The sequence below is a fragment of the Ambystoma mexicanum genome, chromosome 2p (assembly GCF_040938575.1).
Source record: "Ambystoma mexicanum isolate Mex_15411 chromosome 2p, UKY_AmexF1_1, whole genome shotgun sequence".
In the NCBI taxonomy this organism is placed as follows: domain Eukaryota; kingdom Metazoa; phylum Chordata; class Amphibia; order Caudata; family Ambystomatidae; genus Ambystoma; species Ambystoma mexicanum.
In genome coordinates, this window is record NC_090923.1 from 1,418,038,533 (window position 1) to 1,418,058,560 (window position 20,028).

Here is a 20,028-nt window from a genome sequence, read left to right on the forward strand (position 1 = left end):
GCAAAAACAACAAAAGCCAATCTTGGCTCAGAATGATCATAGGTTCCCATCTGACCTAAGTCTATTAAAAAGAGAAGGCCGCTAACTCGAGCGTAGGTGGCGGGCCACCCTTTCAATCTCAGACAAGGAGGCCTGTACGAGCACCGAGCTGTCCGTAAGAAAGCTATTCTGCAGGCCGAGAAACTGAATTTTTCTGGAAGAATTTGCACAGCCTCATCAGATAGCTCAGAGTTCTTTCAAATCTATCACGAATTAATATGTTCACGTGAAATTCAGAAGCCTATGATTAAGTCCCAAGATATTTGTGACAATTTAGCACTGTTTTTCACCGATAAAGTTGCCAATTTACTAGAAATAATTAAGGCTGAACCCAGAACCTATATCTGCCTGCCTGACATCAGTATGTCAAATCATGGGTATCTCAATAGTTTTCATTAGCTGTCAGGTGAAGATGTAATAAGGAAAGTACACAGCCATAAACCTCCAGGAGCCTCCTTAGACATGGCACCTCCTGCATTCATTAAAGGCCATGTTGTTTTATTGGTGGAAGACCTAGCAAATTTCTTCAATGCCTCTTTTCAATGAGGTTAAAAGATAGAGGCAATCCAGCAGTCCTTGTCCTTTTGGACCTCTCCGTAGCATTTGATAGTGTGGAGCACAGTGTTCCTTTGCAATCCAGCAGTCCTTGTCCTTTTGGACCTCTCCGTAGCATTTGATAGTGTGGAGCACAGTGTTCCTTTGCAATCCAGCAGTCCTTGTCCTTTTGGACCTCTCCGTAGCATTTGATAGTGTGGAGCACAGTGTTCCTTTGCAATCCAGCAGTCCTTGTCCTTTTGGACCTCTCCGTAGCATTTGATAGTGTGGAGCACAGTGTTCCTTTGCAATCCAGCAGTCCTTGTCCTTTTGGACCTCTCCGTAGCATTTGATAGTGTGGAGCACAGTGTTCCTTTGCAATCCAGCAGTCCTTATCCTTTTGGACCTCTCCGTAGCATTTGATAGTGTGGAGCACAGTGTTCCTTTGCAATCCAGCAGTCCTTATCCTTTTGGACCTCTCCGTAGCATTTGATAGTGTGGAGCACAGTGTTCCTTTGCAATCCAGCAGTCCTTATCCTTTTGGACCTCTCCGTAGCATTTGATAGTGTGGAGCACAGTGTTCCTTTGCAATCCAGCAGTCCTTATCCTTTTGGACCTCTCCGTAGCATTTGATAGTGTGGAGCACAGTGTTCCTTTGCAATCCAGCAGTCCTTATCCTTTTGGACCTCTCCGTAGCATTTGATAGTGTGGAGCACAGTGTTCCTTTGCAATCCAGCAGTCCTTATCCTTTTGGACCTCTCCGTAGCATTTGATAGTGTGGAGCACAGTGTTCCTTTGCAATCCAGCAGTCCTTATCCTTTTGGACCTCTCCGTAGCATTTGATAGTGTGGAGCACAGTGTTCCTTTGCAATCCAGCAGTCCTTGTCCTTTTGGACCTCTCCGTAGCATTTGATAGTGTGGAGCACAGTGTTCCTTTGTAATCCAGCAGTCCTTGTCCTTTTGGACCTCTCCGTAGCATTTGATAGTGTGGAGCACAGTGTTCCTTTGCAATCCAGCAGTCCTTGTCCTTTTGGACCTCTCCGTAGCATTTGATAGTGTGGAGCACAGTGTTCCTTTGCAATCCAGCAGTCCTTGTCCTTTTGGACCTCTCCGTAGCATTTGATAGTGTGGAGCACAGTGTTCCTTTGCAATCCAGCAGTCCTTATCCTTTTGGACCTCTCCGTAGCATTTGATAGTGTGGAGCACAGTGTTCCTTTGCAATCCAGCAGTCCTTATCCTTTTGGACCTCTCCGTAGCATTTGATAGTGTGGAGCACAGTGTTCCTTTGCAATCCAGCAGTCCTTGTCCTTTTGGACCTCTCCGTAGCATTTGATAGTGTGGAGCACAGTGTTCCTTTGCAATCCAGCAGTCCTTATCCTTTTGGACCTCTCCGTAGCATTTGATAGTGTGGAGCACAGTGTTCCTTTGCAATCCAGCAGTCCTTGTCCTTTTGGACCTCTCCGTAGCATTTGATAGTGTGGAGCACAGTGTTCCTTTGCAATCCAGCAGTCCTTATCCTTTTGGACCTCTCCGTAGCATTTGATAGTGTGGAGCACAGTGTTCCTTTGCAATCCAGCAGTCCTTGTCCTTTTGGACCTCTCCGTAGCATTTGATAGTGTGGAGCACAGTGTTCCTTTGCAATCCAGCAGTCCTTATCCTTTTGGACCTCTCCGTAGCATTTGATAGTGTGGAGCACAGTGTTCCTTTGCAATCCAGCAGTCCTTGTCCTTTTGGACCTCTCCGTAGCATTTGATAGTGTGGAGCACAGTGTTCCTTTGCAATCCAGCAGTCCTTATCCTTTTGGACCTCTCCGTAGCATTTGATAGTGTGGAGCACAGTGTTCCTTTGCAATCCAGCAGTCCTTGTCCTTTTGGACCTCTCCGTAGCATTTGATAGTGTGGAGCACAGTGTTCCTTTGCAATCCAGCAGTCCTTATCCTTTTGGACCTCTCCGTAGCATTTGATAGTGTGGAGCACAGTGTTCCTTTGCAATCCAGCAGTCCTTATCCTTTTGGACCTCTCCGTAGCATTTGATAGTGTGGAGCACAGTGTTCCTTTGCAATCCAGCAGTCCTTATCCTTTTGGACCTCTCCGTAGCATTTGATAGTGTGGAGCACAGTGTTCCTTTGCAATCCAGCAGTCCTTATCCTTTTGGACCTCTCCGTAGCATTTGATAGTGTGGAGCACAGTGTTCCTTTGCAATCCAGCAGTCCTTATCCTTTTGGACCTCTCCGTAGCATTTGATAGTGTGGAGCACAGTGTTCCTTTGCAATCCAGCAGTCCTTATCCTTTTGGACCTCTCCGTAGCATTTGATAGTGTGGAGCACAGTGTTCCTTTGCAATCCAGCAGTCCTTATCCTTTTGGACCTCTCCGTAGCATTTGATAGTGTGGAGCACAGTGTTCCTTTGCAATCCAGCAGTCCTTATCCTTTTGGACCTCTCCGTAGCATTTGATAGTGTGGAGCACAGTGTTCCTTTGCAATCCAGCAGTCCTTATCCTTTTGGACCTCTCCGTAGCATTTGATAGTGTGGAGCACAGTGTTCCTTTGCAATCCAGCAGTCCTTATCCTTTTGGACCTCTCCGTAGCATTTGATAGTGTGGAGCACAGTGTTCCTTTGCAATCCAGCAGTCCTTATCCTTTTGGACCTCTCCGTAGCATTTGATAGTGTGGAGCACAGTGTTCCTTTGCAATCCAGCAGTCCTTATCCTTTTGGACCTCTCCGTAGCATTTGATAGTGTGGAGCACAGTGTTCCTTTGCAATCCAGCAGTCCTTATCCTTTTGGACCTCTCCGTAGCATTTGATAGTGTGGAGCACAGTGTTCCTTTGCAATCCAGCAGTCCTTATCCTTTTGGACCTCTCCGTAGCATTTGATAGTGTGGAGCACAGTGTTCCTTTGCAATCCAGCAGTCCTTATCCTTTTGGACCTCTCCGTAGCATTTGATAGTGTGGAGCACAGTGTTCCTTTGCAATCCAGCAGTCCTTATCCTTTTGGACCTCTCCGTAGCATTTGATAGTGTGGAGCACAGTGTTCCTTTGCAATCCAGCAGTCCTTATCCTTTTGGACCTCTCCGTAGCATTTGATAGTGTGGAGCACAGTGTTCCTTTGCAATCCAGCAGTCCTTATCCTTTTGGACCTCTCCGTAGCATTTGATAGTGTGGAGCACAGTGTTCCTTTGCAATCCAGCAGTCCTTATCCTTTTGGACCTCTCCGTAGCATTTGATAGTGTGGAGCACAGTGTTCCTTTGCAATCCAGCAGTCCTTATCCTTTTGGACCTCTCCGTAGCATTTGATAGTGTGGAGCACAGTGTTCCTTTGCAATCCAGCAGTCCTTATCCTTTTGGACCTCTCCGTAGCATTTGATAGTGTGGAGCACAGTGTTCCTTTGCAATCCAGCAGTCCTTATCCTTTTGGACCTCTCCGTAGCATTTGATAGTGTGGAGCACAGTGTTCCTTTGCAATGCATTGTGAAGGTCATGAACATTTCAGGCTCGGCTGTGTTAAGGCTGAGCTCCTTTTTAAAAGATTGTAAACAGAAAGTTGCCCAGTGTCTCTTCCAGCCACGACATACTATGTGGTGTACCACACAGGTCGTAACTGTCCCCTCTTCTCATTATTTATATCTATCCCCTGGCTCGATTAATAGATGAGAAAGGACTGATTTCCCAGTTATTCGCTGATGATACTCAAATTATGGTGGACTTGTATAGTGATTCTAATGAAAGTCAAGCTGTGGCGGTTCCATGTAATAATGTCGCCACAAAAATCTCGCCATGCAAAAATATCGCCGAAAAATGGCCGGTTTTTGTAGCGACATTATTGCATGGAACATGCAGGGGACACCCCCGCAATTACCAAAGTTTTTTTTTTTTTTTTGCCCCTGTCCCCATATATATGGTCACCCATATAATATCGCCACAACCTTTTCCCGGCGATATTATTTACAGCGACCATATATATGGGATAATATTACCTGATACCGCTGTGGCAGAGTTCCTCAGCGCTGTTCCATGATGGATGCAGAATAGCGTTCTCCGTCTAAATGGAAACAAAACTAAAGTGTTACTGCTAGGACGGGTAGAGCTTTCTCTTCTTCCTTTTAATTGGCACGCAGGGATTGGAGCTCCTCCTGTCGACTCGGTTAGAAATCTGGGCATTATCTTTGATGATCAGTTGTCATTTGCCAAACAGGCTGATGCGATGGTGAAAATCGCAACTAATCACCTCTATGCTATCAGTAGATGTGCCAATTTTCTTGTTAAAGATCAGGTTAAATCTCCGGTTAAGGCAGTCATTCTGTCTCGTGTCCAATACTGTCTATCCATTTATTTGGATATCCAAAAGAAATCCCTTCTTAAATTGGAGGCATTTCTGAACCTTCGTTAAGATCGTTTGACCATCTATCAGAAGCTAGAAGGTCTCTGCACTGGCTCCCTATGGAGGCCCAAATTAAGATAAGAGTTCTGATCCAGATCTGGAAGATGGTCCTCGATGCTGCCCCGTGCTACCTTGCCAACATGGCCACGCCGTATTTGCAACTTTGTTCTCTTTGGTCTAATTCTAAGGAACTATTGACAGTAGGCCAATACAATACGACCCGTTATGGGAACAGACTGATCCGTACCCTTGGCTGTACCTTATGGAATAAACTTCCTCTTGTCATCAGACAATATACATCTCTACCAGCTTTTAAGTTTAGACTTAAATAATGTACGTTGTCGTTGATGTCTCTTGATAGTCCGTTAGGCTTTAGCAGGAGTGGTGCTGTGTTGTGAGCACTTTGATGCTAAATGTTTTTAGGAATTGTACTTTTAAAAATTGTGTTTACGATTTGGTTTGTTTTGTTTTAATGTCAACTGCACATTGATGAGTTGCTCTTTATAAATACATTATATGATACTATGTAACACAAGCTTTAATTATCCTTGTACTTGTTGCACCCAGTTGCCTATGAGTTCGGTGCACCCTACAAATAAACAAACAAACAAACAAACAACGTACTATTGGGATGGTAGCAATGCCTTCAGTGATTTGTTTGTGTGACTCTGGCCGACTGTGTTAGTGTTAGTGTGTAACCTCTGGCATCCAGCGGTCCATCGAGAGCTTGTGGCCTTGGCTGGAGTCACAAGGGAGGGTGACTTGGGATAGGCAACAGAGCCATGGGTTGCCTGATTGGAGTATTGGTCCCCACCGAATGGTGTTCAATGGGGGATTAGCCTTGGGTACAAACCTACCTTTTGCGCCATGCTTAATGATATTATATAACTTTGATAGCCATTCAATTGCGTTGGGCACTTTGGCCATTTGATCACACTCACCATCCTGTGTATTCAACCAGGACCCCAGTCCTCTTCCATAGGTCTGTCATCCACATCCAGAATCAATCAATGATCAGCCAAACCCAATCTAAAAGTGGGAAAAACAAACTTTCTCTTTCAGCCCCACCTCCCGAATCTAACCTAATAATGATGACGACTTTTTAATCAGCAATTAACAATCCAAACACGTTTCTCACCTTAAAATTACTCCCGCTTTACTATGGATCCAGCTGTGTTGTCAGGTCAGCAAATAAGTACGTCCCACTGGTGTTAGTAATTTCAAGATTTATGCAAGTATTAATGCATGTACTGCAGCTTTCAGATAATAAACATGTTCTGCATACAGAGACAAACACTTTTTTTCACCACTAATGCTATTCAAATCCTCTACTAAAATTAAAGAGGTTCCCTAGTCTGCATCTACTAAGAACCCCGGGTCAACCCGCTTACCTGAAGATTCAATAATCCAATGGCTGCAATTTCGCCATGTCGTTTGTCAAACGCTTACTCCTTTAGTTGCGAGCACTACATTCCTACAGTAATTATTGGTTCCCAGTCACGGTCCTAGACCTCAGGGGCCATCTGGGAGCAGTCTAGAACTTAGTTACTTTTCTTCACTCTACTGATGATAAGAGCAGGAAAATCACAGGCACATCCTGGTGGCCATCTTGGAAAGGAGTGCCTCCGCATTCCATGACTTGAAAATGGATTTAGACATGTTACTCTTTGGCATATGGCCCACTTTTATCAAAGTCATGCTAGACAGTGGGACATACTTATTTGCTAACCTGACACCTGGTACTTGTAAATATCTACACATTTGAATAAACCTTGAAAACACTGCTGCACCTACCGTTTAATGTTAGGTTTTTTGGCCCATAGACTTTAGCAAGTTCTTTATAGTTCATTAATTATCCCTATGTTGCGATTCACAGAGGTAGAGGCACAGAGGTACTTGAAGGGGGCATGACACAGGTCTCAAGGGTGAAGGCAACATGATGAGCGTTTCTACTCAGTACCGGGCCACATTGGTGTAGTCTGCACATGTTTCTTTGCCACGGCAGGGCATTTTCAACTGGGCATCAGGCTTGAAGGTAGCATAATAATTGTTCGCACGTGGTCTGGGCATATTTCTTTACTGTGTCATTGCATTTGGTACTGGTGAAGACACCAGGAGTATGTTATTATATGGTAATACTGGGATATATTGGTGCAGACTCCATGGAAATGTAGAAGCACACACAACATGAAACTGTTTTCTACACACACGTATATTGTGTGTAAAGACATCATGAAAAAGACGTAGGAAGGAAAGCTCCTGTGCAATGTTGATGACTTGCATCTATTCATTTTTTTCCAGGGGATACCCTACAAAACCCTTTGCAAACTGGATTTTTACTCAGGTTTTCACAGTGCGTATGTTGGAAATGCATGATGTTGACCTAATATTTTAAACCTTTTCTCAGGGGTAGAACCGCCCGATCCGCCTCGCTTGGTTGAGGCTCCATCGCAACCCTTGGTTGTTCCTGCACATTTGAGGGGTACATTCCACCGCCAATAAAATAAATTGCCTACCAAAGCTGGTGCTCCCATTCTTGCACTTTGATCTGTTATCAATATTGTCCGGGATGATGGAGAAGGCGGGATGATGAAGGCGGGGTGATGAAGGCGGGATGATGAAGGCGGGGTGCACCTTCACACCAGGGAATTTTGGTTGCACAAGTGAGACTTTATGCCACAGAATGTTGTGCAGCATTGAAAAAGGGTGTCCAAATATTACCCTCTGAGTTTGACAATGAACTCAGGAGTTTACTTGTGTGCCTTTAAATTCCTGGTGGCAACGATGGCCTTAGAACCCATGAACTTGAAAGGGAGTATGAACAGATGATTCACAACTAGGGGGACACCATGCATAGGTGCTGGGGGGATTTGGTGGGAGCACTCAACAGTAATCACCAACATGCTTCTTGGCAATTTGTCATTAGGGGAAAACTTGATGCACCAGCCATTGAGGCTAACATCATTGAAGACCATTGGTTATTTCCTTAAAAATAAATGTATAATTGAAATGCTCCTTCTTCAATGATTGCATTTCTGGACAAGTGCTGACGACTGATGCTTTCATGAACCTCTAATGGTCACATCCTTAGAGACAGGCCTTGCTTAGGACAGCCAGAGAGCCATGTAAGTCCTGCCCTGGACCGTTTACTAGCCAATCTAGTTAGTGAGGAACTGATATTTTGTATACCTTTAGTCATATGTTGCTCAACAAATGTAACAAATGTCTGACCTTCCCTGATTCCTGGAAGACAGCGGAAATCTTAATTTCCTCACTGATCTTTTCCCTGACTCTTCTACTGTTCCACTACCCTTTTAGGCCTTCCAAGCTCCCATCTTGTCCCTCTAAGATCAGTCTTTAACTCTTCCATCCGTCTACTCTGCCTTCTTCCCTATCGAGATTCTATCTCCTCTTATTTCACTGCACTTGGTTGGCTGCCCATACACTCTCAAATAAAATGTCACTTCCTCTGTCTCGTTTTCAAATCTCTCCATGGACTTGCTACTAGCCATCTTGCTGTGCTCTTATCTTTCTATACAGTGTCTCATTCTCTACGGTCTTCCTCTCTCTTTAGACTTGTGGTTCCCTATCCCCTGTGTGCCCAGTCTTGTTACCGATTCTTTGAGCTTGTTGCTCCTCTTAACTGGAACGCTCTCCTACTTTCTCTTCATTCTGTTTTTCCTGCCTCTTTAAAAACACTTGAACACCCGTGATTGATTGTTATCTGGATTTGATTGTTTGATTACTTATCCAATTTTATTGTACCGTATTCTGTTTTAAATGTCTATGAGAAGGTCTTGCTGAATAGTATTAATGACCGGCGTACAGAAAATAATGGGATTCAACATCTTCAAGCTGTCTCCAGAAAGGGGGTTGAAACTATATAGCAGGTGTTTTGCCTCAACATTCTATTTAAAAAATGGGGGTTCATGGAGAAGATGCCTCTGGGATTCACCTTTGTGTATCTACAGCACATTTGATGCAGTTGCCTGACAGAAGCAATGGAGAAAGATAGTGTCGGCCTCAACTGATCGCAATACAAGGCCTGTATAGCGATAGCTTAGTTAGATGGGGCGTTGAGGAGAAACCGCCGGGCCCACATGTCATGAAAGGGGTGCCCCAAGGCTGCGTTATTTCTCCCCGTTTGTTATCCTTGTATTTAGATGATATGGCTGAGGGGCCAACAGCGTTGGATGCAGATGCCCTGGCTTGATTGTAGTCAGATAGGGTAGCCTTTTATTTGCTGGAAATGCTTGTTTTAATATCTATGTTACCAAGGGGCCTTCAGAAGCCTCTCGATCAATTTGTTCACACCCGTGTGGTACAGGCCATTGATATAACTAACCCTAAAACTAAATACACAGCACTCCATCCTAGACGCCCCCCAGAATTAGATGATTTCTTGCATGATTTTGAAATCTTCAAGTTCCAGACCTTTGGCTACCTGGGGGTTTGATTCAGCCAGGATGGATCATTGGGTCGAAGGTGGAAAATGTGAACTGCCCGTTGTCCGACAAGGAGGTGCAAGTGCTGCATTCTTGAAGCCGTTTTGTGGAACATCTCAAGCACCTACAGTGGTAGAAAGTGCCGAGGTCACCCACGCTACCCTTTACGGGCTGAACTTTATGGAAACAGTAACACCTCTTGGCTGACTGTAAAAGTAATTGTACATTTAACAGGCTTCCGATGCCGCCCGCTAGTGCACGGATCATTCTCCTGCTCCTCACGCTGGGCAACAGTAGCACTACTCCTCAAGCCCTCATTACGCCGTTACTCTATTAGGTCGAAATCAGGAGTCTTCTGTCTCCGGCCAGATATCGTAAGGCATAGGTTGATGTAATCCATACCCCTGGTGGTACCGCAGTACCAATATTGCTGTGGGACACCACATGAAAGATGAAAGATTCAGTCCAACTGTCACATAATTAACGTAGTCACTGACATAGCATCCACACATCGCGGGAACACCGTCATACTATGGCTGTTATAATGTCACTACAATCGTCATTTCTGCTAGTAATGGATCAGTCGCTTGACATCATAAATACTATTTGCATGAAAAGTATTTCTCCTTTAATTTCATGTATTTTCAGACTTTGTTTTGGCTGAACGACGATTCATCATAAACGCTTCGGATCTAAAACAATGGCAGCAAACCACTGCACTATACAAATATCAAGTAGAATAGCATAGCAATGCCAGTAACACAGCTGGTGACTCTGAAAACTGAATGATGGGTGGTTTATTAGTTATAGATCAAAAGTCACCTTCCTGCTGCTTCACAGTCTGTGTTGCCCTTGTACAAATCAACATGACATTGCAAGTACAATATTTCAAAACATGACATGATATGGTATGACATAACACAATGTTGGATAACAAAACCACTGTCATGTCCAAAAATTGAAGGGGGGAAGTACATGTACACATAGATAAACAAAAGATAACAGGGAACCCCCTTGAAAGCAAACAATGAGCTTTCATAACAAAGTTCAAATTTGGCAGGAATAATTCAAATAAAACACAAGGACAGATAGAAGTGCAAGTCCAATAGGAGTGTATGTGTGTGTGTGTGTGTGTGCATGTATGTGCATGATTGTGCGTGTATGTTTGTGTGTGTGTCTGTGTGTGTTTGTCTGTGTGTGTGTGTGTTTGTGTGCACATTGGGCGGTAACAACCTCATCAAGGCAGACAGAAAGGGTATATTAAAAAATAAGGTAAACACAAATGAAGTTCTCACAGTTTTTTAAAATGTATGATTTCAAGCCAGGGAATTGCATTGAAACCTGTCAAAAGACATATGAATTTCCTCAACATCAGACTAGCAGGCCTTGGTATTTTATCGGCAGGAGTTTAGATGGGGAATTGGGCAGTACCTAGCCAAGCACATCCCTCACAGACCCTTTCTAAACCTAGACAGGATTACATTAAAACCTGTTAAAGCCTACATTTAGTTTCAAAACCAGAGAGCCCCATGAGAGGCATTTTTCAAGACCCCTGGAGAAGTGCATTTTAGTTTATTCAGTCAAAACATTTGCATATGTCTCTTTCCTTCGTGGGGCTTCAAGAGGGAGTCAGGGCAAGCATACAGCCTTCTGTGCATTTGGTGGATGGAGAAAGCAGACAGATGTTTAAATACCCCCAATCACAAATCTCCCCACATTACAAAATGTAACCCATGCCTCCCTACCCCGTAGAAGAGGCTAGCTTTTTTATTTCAATGGCTTGTGCCTTATGTGAAAGTCATTGGCACTGCTAAATTGAGGATGTCTAACTGTTAAATTGCCCTGAGGACGGCTAGGTGAAAATGAGGAAGGTATTGACAGAAAGAAGCAAAGAAGGAGCACATACTGTTATGTTGCTTACTTGCATATCCCCCAAAGGCTATTAGGCTGCCCCACAACACTGATGGAGACTGAAGGCCAGGCTAAATACATTTCCTGGCAGAGGTGTGTATTTATCTTTAAGAGGTTTGTGTACACATATATATATATATATATCATAGTGAGTTTTACCTTCATCAGAGCACTGATTTACCATCAAAACTGATCAATGATGGATGCTTTATTCCTGCACAGCAAATGCTAATGTCCAGCACCTATGGCTGCTTGCCTCAATAAATCAATTACTAGAATAATAAATACCCACATTTGCAATATCTTTCAGAAGGAACTATACACTGTGTGCAGACAGCTCGGCTACCACTTGCAGAGGGCCCTAGCCTACTGATCTACTGGTTGCCTCGTGGGAGTTACACTGTGCTTTCATCTATAGTCACTCCTAAAATGCTATTCAATTGATATTTTCAGATTTGCATGTTACGTACATGGGGATTATTAGAATTGATCAACTTCATGGAATTGGACACAGGCAATTCTTTCATTATCATGTTTAATGGATTAACAATATATTACTAAAAAAAGAATCTTTACAAATAAAGATCTGCATACACAACCTAGTGGAACTTTCCCTAACACCGGAAACATTGCTGATACCTAAAGATTTATCAAACTGTTGAAACCTGATGCACCGATTGTAAACAGGCGACTCTGCCATGCGATATCTATGCTTAGTGTATGAAGTCATTATCTCCAATGTGGTCATATTTGATGTTGGGTCACAGCTTACTTACTGTTCGTGGGAAACACTGAATTATAATTTTTTTTAATTTAGGAGTTTACCCACCCAACCCCCCGATTTTCTATCCTTATAACACCACCCCAAGCCCATCTTGACCCCTTTTAATCCCTTACCCCCCTACCCTATATATATTTATTTTATATTTTCGGTGTTTTTCTGTATTATGGTCTTCAGTGAAATGTACCACTCGGTTTTATTTTTGGTAAAATTACTGGGCACCATTCAATCAATCACGCTTTATTCCCCAAATGTGTCATAACAGTACAGAACACCACACACAAGATATACATGTATCCAAGTTCAGAAACATTGGTCAATTGTCGCAACATCATTGTGAAACATAGAGGAATATATTCCATGATTGATTGATAGCATGAGAGGGTAAAAAAACAGATCAAAAGCAAGGAGGTTGCAATCATGTGTACTTAAAATATGTCCTATGACTTCTTTCTGTCACTTGTGGGGTTGCCAAACAAAGAAACCACATACAGACAACAATTAATTCTCGGTATTGCAGTTGGCCGACATTCATTTAGCTCAATTAAATATGGGGTGGGTCGTAAAACAGTATTTACAATGATATCCCGTGGGATCAGTATAGGACTCATGGCAGTTTTTTCTGAGACGTTAACTATACCAGAGATGTTCCGAACCAATAACAGTATTTACAATGATATCCCGTGGGATCAGTATAGGACTCATGGCAGTTTTTTCTGAGACGTTAACTATACCAGAGATGTTCCGAACCAATAAATCGTGTTTAATTTGATATTAAAGTAGGCCAACAGCAACGTTTACAACGATTAAGGCCATGCGTTGATTGGGTTTGATCCAATAACTACTTTGCGCCGAAGATGGAATCCCCAGGCAGAAAATCACAAGTAAACAAAAGTTCATGCTCATTATTTGCTATCGAATAACATTAATGTACCTCAACTGAATATAAGGCAAATTGCGCAATAATATTTGCAGCAGTATCCAAGGGTACCAGTATGGGACTCGTATATCTGGTCTCAGACACTGGCTATGATATGATATGTTATTTATAACGCGCTTAATACCCAGAGGTTTCTAAGCGCGGACCAGGGATCGAACCGGTGGACTCTGTGTCGTATTGCTTTCAAGGTGAGCACTTTGCTTCTGAGCTATCCTCCCGAGACCGCTTAATCACCAGAGGTTAATCCTATGTTTAGGATGTTCCAGACTGGTATATTCTGACCAACCGCAGCATCTACCTCCTTTCCAAGTCTTGTCTGTTGCATAGGTTTGGTTCTTTTGTACCAGTCTCTAGTTAAAAAATCAGCTACGGCAAATATTATATCCTCATGCTCTATTCTTTTGCATTACTTAATTTTTTATAACACACTCAATCCCGGGGACCACTCCCTAAGCAGGGGACCAGGTTACAAACCTGTGTTGCTCTGCGTTGTCTTGCTTCCAAGATAAGCATGCTGCCCCCTAGCTATCCTCCCAACGCATTATATCCCTGCAGAGCAAATGTCCCTAATTCCATGATTGAATAAACATGGTTTCAGATTTTTCGGTCTGATGTGTGTGTGTATAGGGCATATAAACAGGAAATAAGAAAGTGTTTCTTTCAGTATAGAGCAAAATGGGCACCCGCCCGATTTCCATTTCCCCCAAAAATGATGCTAAAGTAGAGCAATGTATTATAATGCTCTTACCTGTAATGATATCATTAAACAGCTAAAGCTAAAAAAAATGTCAGTAATTCCGGTATTACAGAAAGCAAAGTCAAGAACATGTATCCCGTGCTCTACAACGACCAATCCTGGCACCACATACTACTTTCTGCTTTTATCCTCATACATGTCTCTGGCCCACTATCTTTTTAAAATAATGTGTGAATAAAGAGTCACCAAAGTGCTTTCGCTGACTGTATATGGTAACAGATGTCACTCTTTTTTTGTTTTTAGGATTCTGTGGATGGCAAGCTGCTGATTACAGCGGAAAATGTGGTGTGCGGTAGTAAAGGGGCATCAAACTGCCTGCGTGCAATTACGGTTACCTCGCACAATACATCTGTCCGCTTAAGAACTTCAGGTAAATGGACTGGCGAAAGTTGGCCAAAGTACATTGTGTCTATTTTGAATGCAGTGGATCAGTGTTAATCCTTGCCAAATATTTTACCTAATGGAGATTTCACTGACTCCATTTCACCGAAAAACAAAATAAACTTTTTACTTTTTCTAAATTCTTTTTAATAATGCTGGGGAGACATCCCGCGGCCCCCTCTCAACCCTCCCTACCCTAACGTATACCCTTAGCCCACATCCACCTATTATGCATTACACATATACCATTTCACCTGCCATTTTCAGTTAAAAGAATTCAGTGAAATCTCATTAAGTAAAATGGTATTCAGTGAAATCTCATTAGGTAAAATGGTATTCAGTGAAATCTTATTAGGTAAAATGGTATTCAGTGAAATCTCATTAGGTAAAATGGTATTCAGTGAAATCTACGGTAACGGATTAGTATAGCTGCCAATGCACCGCAGTTTATTTTAGTATATGTATTCTGCAGTACTCTTCCTCAACCGTATTCCCCATCTGATCTGTTCTACCTCTCCAGCGCAGGACTGTTCGCTGCCACTACACTATCATTGGCATCTGGTCATTGCATCGAATGCAATACCATTGAATGCCTTTCCATCTAAAAAATCGCATCGGAAAAAAGCATTGAATGCATGTTTTTTTAAGGTAAAGGGTTTAGTTTAATTTTATGGGGGAACCCCCCATTAAACATTTATTTAAAAAGAAATGCATTCGATCAATTTCTTTCGATGCATTTTTTTCAATGGATGGTCTGTCTATGGTAAGAATTCGATAGAATGACTATAAACCCTATCATTGCACTTCGTTCTACACCAATACCTACTCCATGCATTACTCCCTCCAATCTAAGGAAAATCTAAATTTCAAACCCCTACTGTTCCATTATAAGTAGAGTACAAACTGTTGCCTATGCCATCGCACCCTAACCTCTATAAACATCTATGCCCAAAAGTACAGCTTTAAATGTACCGCAAGCATGACCTACATCGCACTACTATTCCTTTAATGGCAGCCCATATATCACTCATATATAGCTGCTACTACGCCTTGTAGTGTTTGAACCCTTTAGTCGTGCTTGAAAAGTATTGAAAACCTAACTTACTCCCCTTTAAGTACTGCACTGATTATCCATTTTCCATTGCCAATACACCCTAATATAGCGCATTAACACCACGATATAACTCAGTATATGTACATAGCCAACTCCTTTGTACTCACTGGGATTTTAAATGATAAGCCATCTTTAGTTTCCCAAAAGTATCTGAACGGTTGCTACGGTTCAGCTGGGACACTCACTTGGCAAGGCTTCCTGGCATGATTTAGGGCCTCATTACACGGTAGCCGGAGAACCATGGCGCAATTAGCGCCATGGTTCATGCCGGTAAAATACCGGCACCGCCTTGGTGGAAAGGGGAATTACCGCCCCATTCCAAGGTTGGCGGGGCGGTAATTCCCCCTTCCACCATTGCCCTTCACCATTCCCATTTTTGACCCATAGGGCATAATGGGAAAGGGGAAGGTGCTAATTACGGCACCGCAAATTGCGGTACCGTAATTAGCTCCCTGGGTCCCTTTGCGGGTTGGTTTTTAACGCCTGCAAAAAGCAGGGGTTAAATTACCCAACCCGCAAAGGGACCTCGTAGTAAGGCGGTAAGGATTTACCAGTACCAGTAAAATACCAGTACCGGTAAACCCTTACCGCCTACCGTGTAATGAGGCCCATAGTCTCTACCCCAGCTCTTACCGGGTTTTAATTTCAGAGGCACACTTCTTTGGGAACTCTGATATTTATCCTGTCATTCAGTCGGTTCCATGTCATTTCATCGTGGGATGTTTTTTCGCAGGGATTTTTACTGCGTTTTTTTTTTACGAAAAAACCCATCGAATTTTTAAAAAATTGTTTTTGGGGGGTTCCCTCCATCCCCCCATTTTCTAAAAAATTCGATGGGTTTTTTCGAAAAACAATTTCAGTAAAAAACCCAGCGAAAAAACATCCTGCGAAGAAAGAACATCGTACCATTCAGTCAGCCCCTCCTTGTAACACCACATGTATTTTTGAGGTTGTAACCTCTGCGTATCAATGTCTTGATAACCTTGTATTTTCCTTGGTTGCACCCAGGGGAGGTGGCAGTGGATGGTCGGGAGGTGCCCCTGCCCTACGTCAGTGCTGCCCTCTCTGTGAGGCGGGCCTCCTCTTCTTTCCTTCTGGTGCAGGCGTTTGGGGCACATGTCCTATGGGGCGTGGAATTCAGACTGGTCTACATCACTCTTCAGCCTGTGTTCGCAGACAAGGTGAGTGCTCCTTATTGTCATGAAAGCTCAACTGACCGCTGATGCTTGGAGTCAGAAACACTACATACTTGACTTCAGCACTAGTTTGTTAGGTCTGGACAGAGAGGGCCTTACCTCTCTGCCAGAGTTCCTGCAGCGGAATGTAGAATGGTCCCGATGCCATTCAGCTCATCCAAATTACAGAAAGAGGGCAACATGATAAAAGTTGCTATTGTCCTGTCGGTCATTTTGTAGGAGGTAGTGCAACTTGAAAGATCTTCAATGTTATTTTCATAGTTCTTTTGTTTTCATGCTGCTTAATACACTGATGTTATTTTCACTTGAGTGCTGCATTACAGTGTGACAAAATAATTTAATAACAAGACTCCCAAGCCGCAACAATCAATTGCCGCATAATGCAGGGAGTTCTTTTCATTGCTTCATTGCATTTTAACCAATGCAGAGTTTTCGATGATGCCCTTTTGGAATGGTAGGACCTATCTGACAATTTCATTGTAATGTGTGTGTCAGCTCTGTGATAATGTTTCAGATTAGTGTGTGTGTTCCTGTGTGAGGCAACTTTGAGCCGCAAACATCCAACTACAGATGACAGCGACTAAATCACTGCTTTATCACACTTAATAATGAGGGAACGATATAGAGGTTTGTGTTTTAACAGCGAGCTATGTATGACATGTGATGTAAAAATACATTGTAGTGAATACATCTGTGCATAATATCAAAGGAGAACAATTTAACTGAAGAGATTAGTGTTTTTAAAGATAGTCTAATTTAATGGTGCACAACATGGGGTGCAAAGATCAGATGTGGTCTTTCAGTGCATGGATTATGGCCTTCCAGGTCACTGGAGTGTTACAATGAGTTTTACAATGAGTTTTCTGGTTCTTGGGTCTCTAAAGCTAAGAAGCCAAAAAGCAAAGCTGTGAATTAAACCTGGTGAACCATGTGTACTCACTACATGTTGATGTCTGTGCATGGAAGCAGAACAAAATGGCCAGACCAGAATATACAAAAGGTTTTCTTTAAAGTAGGCAGTAGTACAAATATTACCCCAACAAAGCAATAACAGTGACTAGTGTGGCTTTAGGGGACACAAGCCACTCACTGGGCACATCACAATCATACAATAACATTGAAACTATCTTTGATATTCTATTTATGAAACCTCATGACAAAAGGTTGATATGGTATATGGTATTGGTTCAGTTGCACAGCAGCCTCTGCATTTTCAATACTTACAAACTCCCAAAAATAGGAATAATCATTTTTGATAATAGTTGAATTAGACAGGATAGCATTACCCCTCACATTTCACAACTGAATGGGACTGGGCAGTGATGTAGGTGCAGTAGTTTGCATGGGCCACTGCACTGACACGTTTCTGTATATTACTTAATGCAGACATGGAGCCATTATAACATGTAATGTGTGCACACGTGTAATAGTCTTTTTTACCCTCATTACGAGTTTGGAGGTATCCATGCCATTTTTACCAGCATGGCTACCCCCAAACTCGGGTCCGACCTTTGCGGGCCCGGTAATTCCCATTTGCGGGACCCAGAGCCGGTACGTCCCCATTCCCATTTAAGCCCCCGTAGGGCTCAATGGGAATGGGGAGGATGGTAACAACGGTCTCATTAATAACGAGACCATTTCTACCATCCTGTTCTGCTAGCGGGTGCCGATCTGCACGTCTGTTCTGACCAGGCATCCAGAGCGGCACCCGCGAGCCGAACTTGTAATGTTGCGGCGAGGTAACAACGACGCCGGTAGAACTACCGGCGCCGTTGTTGCCTTGTCGTAACACTTATAATGAGGTCCATTGTGCACATCAATACAAAACACAAAAACACATGTACACAAAAAGAAATCAATGTAAAAATAATTATACAAAATCAAAAATTTCATACTCAGAAAAATACAAATACATTCCTCATTGTTCTCTGCTTAGACTATCAATTATTTAACTTAATGAGCAGTGATTGGCCCTTTTCAACTACCCAATCTACTGTACTCTACATGTACTCTCTAGTTATTATAAATCACTGTGTGGGAAGCAGTCAAGTAGAATAAATCCATGTTAAGACCTCATTCTATCTGCAGGTGGTATCACGTTTCACCTATTGTAATCCAATTACATCTACAGATGGTATCATATGCTATCTGACATAACCCAAAATGCACCTCGTTTGGCCCTCTTCTTGCTGACAATGCTGGGCATGCTTCAGTGGTCTTTGCTCAACTTTGATTTTTCAGTACTTCTTAGTTGATATATTCCATTTCAGGCATTCACTCTGTATCAATGTAACTTTTATGGCATGTGCTTGAAACAATTCTTCCAATCTCGCATATACTATAGACTCTGTGGGGGTAACAGAAAATGTAATCAGTATCTAATTATATCTTATTAATACTCACTTTAGTGTAGTTAGGGCCAACATGTCTATTTACCCATGTCTTCTGAGTATATATTCGTTTGGAATATATACATTGTGAAGGAATTGCTTCACTTGATTCTATGGTCATCTGGCAGATTAAGTGTACATATAAAAAATATATGAACGCATATCCTGTTTTGCTGCATATCAAATCTTATAAATGAAGAGAAAGTCAATAGAATTACTTGGATCGTCTTTGGAGTGGATGCCTCTATATTTACCTACAGGTTTGGTTTCCAGCAGTTTACTATATGCCTGATAGAATTAAGTATTTCAAACGTTGAAACTCCTTAGGGCGATACCTTACTTTCTACCTAACAACGCGGAATATGGGATGTGCAAGATTATCTGTAATTGCCATGTGCCCGGCCACCTGACTGTCTGCTTGAAAAAGCTGCCATTCTATGAATTCTCCTTATATGGGCATCACATATTTCTCTTGTGAGAGCTGCCGTAACGTGAGATTGAAAGAAACAGAAAATAATTCAAGGTCACATTATTTACTAGATTATTTGCAAGATCAATGCTTGTAGAATTCATTTCATTTTGTTGTCTAATGTCAGCGACAACTCAATACAAAACTCTTATTAACATGTCCATTAGTCCTTACGACAGTGAGAAATTGTTTCACTAATTCCATTGCATGAAATAGGACACCATGGAACCATTGAAACTCTAATGGCAATTCAAAGGTCTTTCTCTAATATCACAAAACTATGTTTACAGTTACCTCCGCTCTAAGGCAGTTCTGTATGATTGTCTCCCTTGTATTCAAACAATAATTTTGCTATAATATCAATAATTTGGTATTGTTATGTATATAGCCTCAAATATAATTAATTATATCTATAATAGTACTTAGTTCTTCTTTAACCTATTCAACTAGATCTCATCTCTTATTACCGGACTATGATTATTATCTCCTCATAATTAAATTCTGCCCTGCAACAATTTCATTTAAGCCCTTCTTATCACTTTGCACATGAAAAACATTCTCTGTTCTAATTTACAAAGCACTCTCAGGCTGTTCTCTAAATTGGTGCCTTTCCTTTGTTGGAGTATTGCCCATTTGAACTCTTCTGGTTTCTGTCCCAATTCCACAAAATGCCCTGTAATCGGTGCTGTTATAA

At 42.3% G+C, this 20,028-nt stretch overlaps 1 protein-coding gene across 1 annotated transcript in view; it reads left to right on the top strand.

Annotated features, from left to right (window-relative positions):
- Nucleotides 1-20,028, top strand: part of LOC138567897 (SCO-spondin-like) — a 1,036,222-nt gene that overhangs the window by 174,336 nt on the left and 841,858 nt on the right. Inside the window, exons 13-14 of the mRNA XM_069646396.1 lie at nucleotides 14,028-14,154; nucleotides 16,288-16,460. Of these exons, the coding sequence (XP_069502497.1) occupies nucleotides 14,028-14,154; nucleotides 16,288-16,460 (300 nt within the window). The remainder of the gene's footprint in view (nucleotides 1-14,027; nucleotides 14,155-16,287; nucleotides 16,461-20,028) is intronic.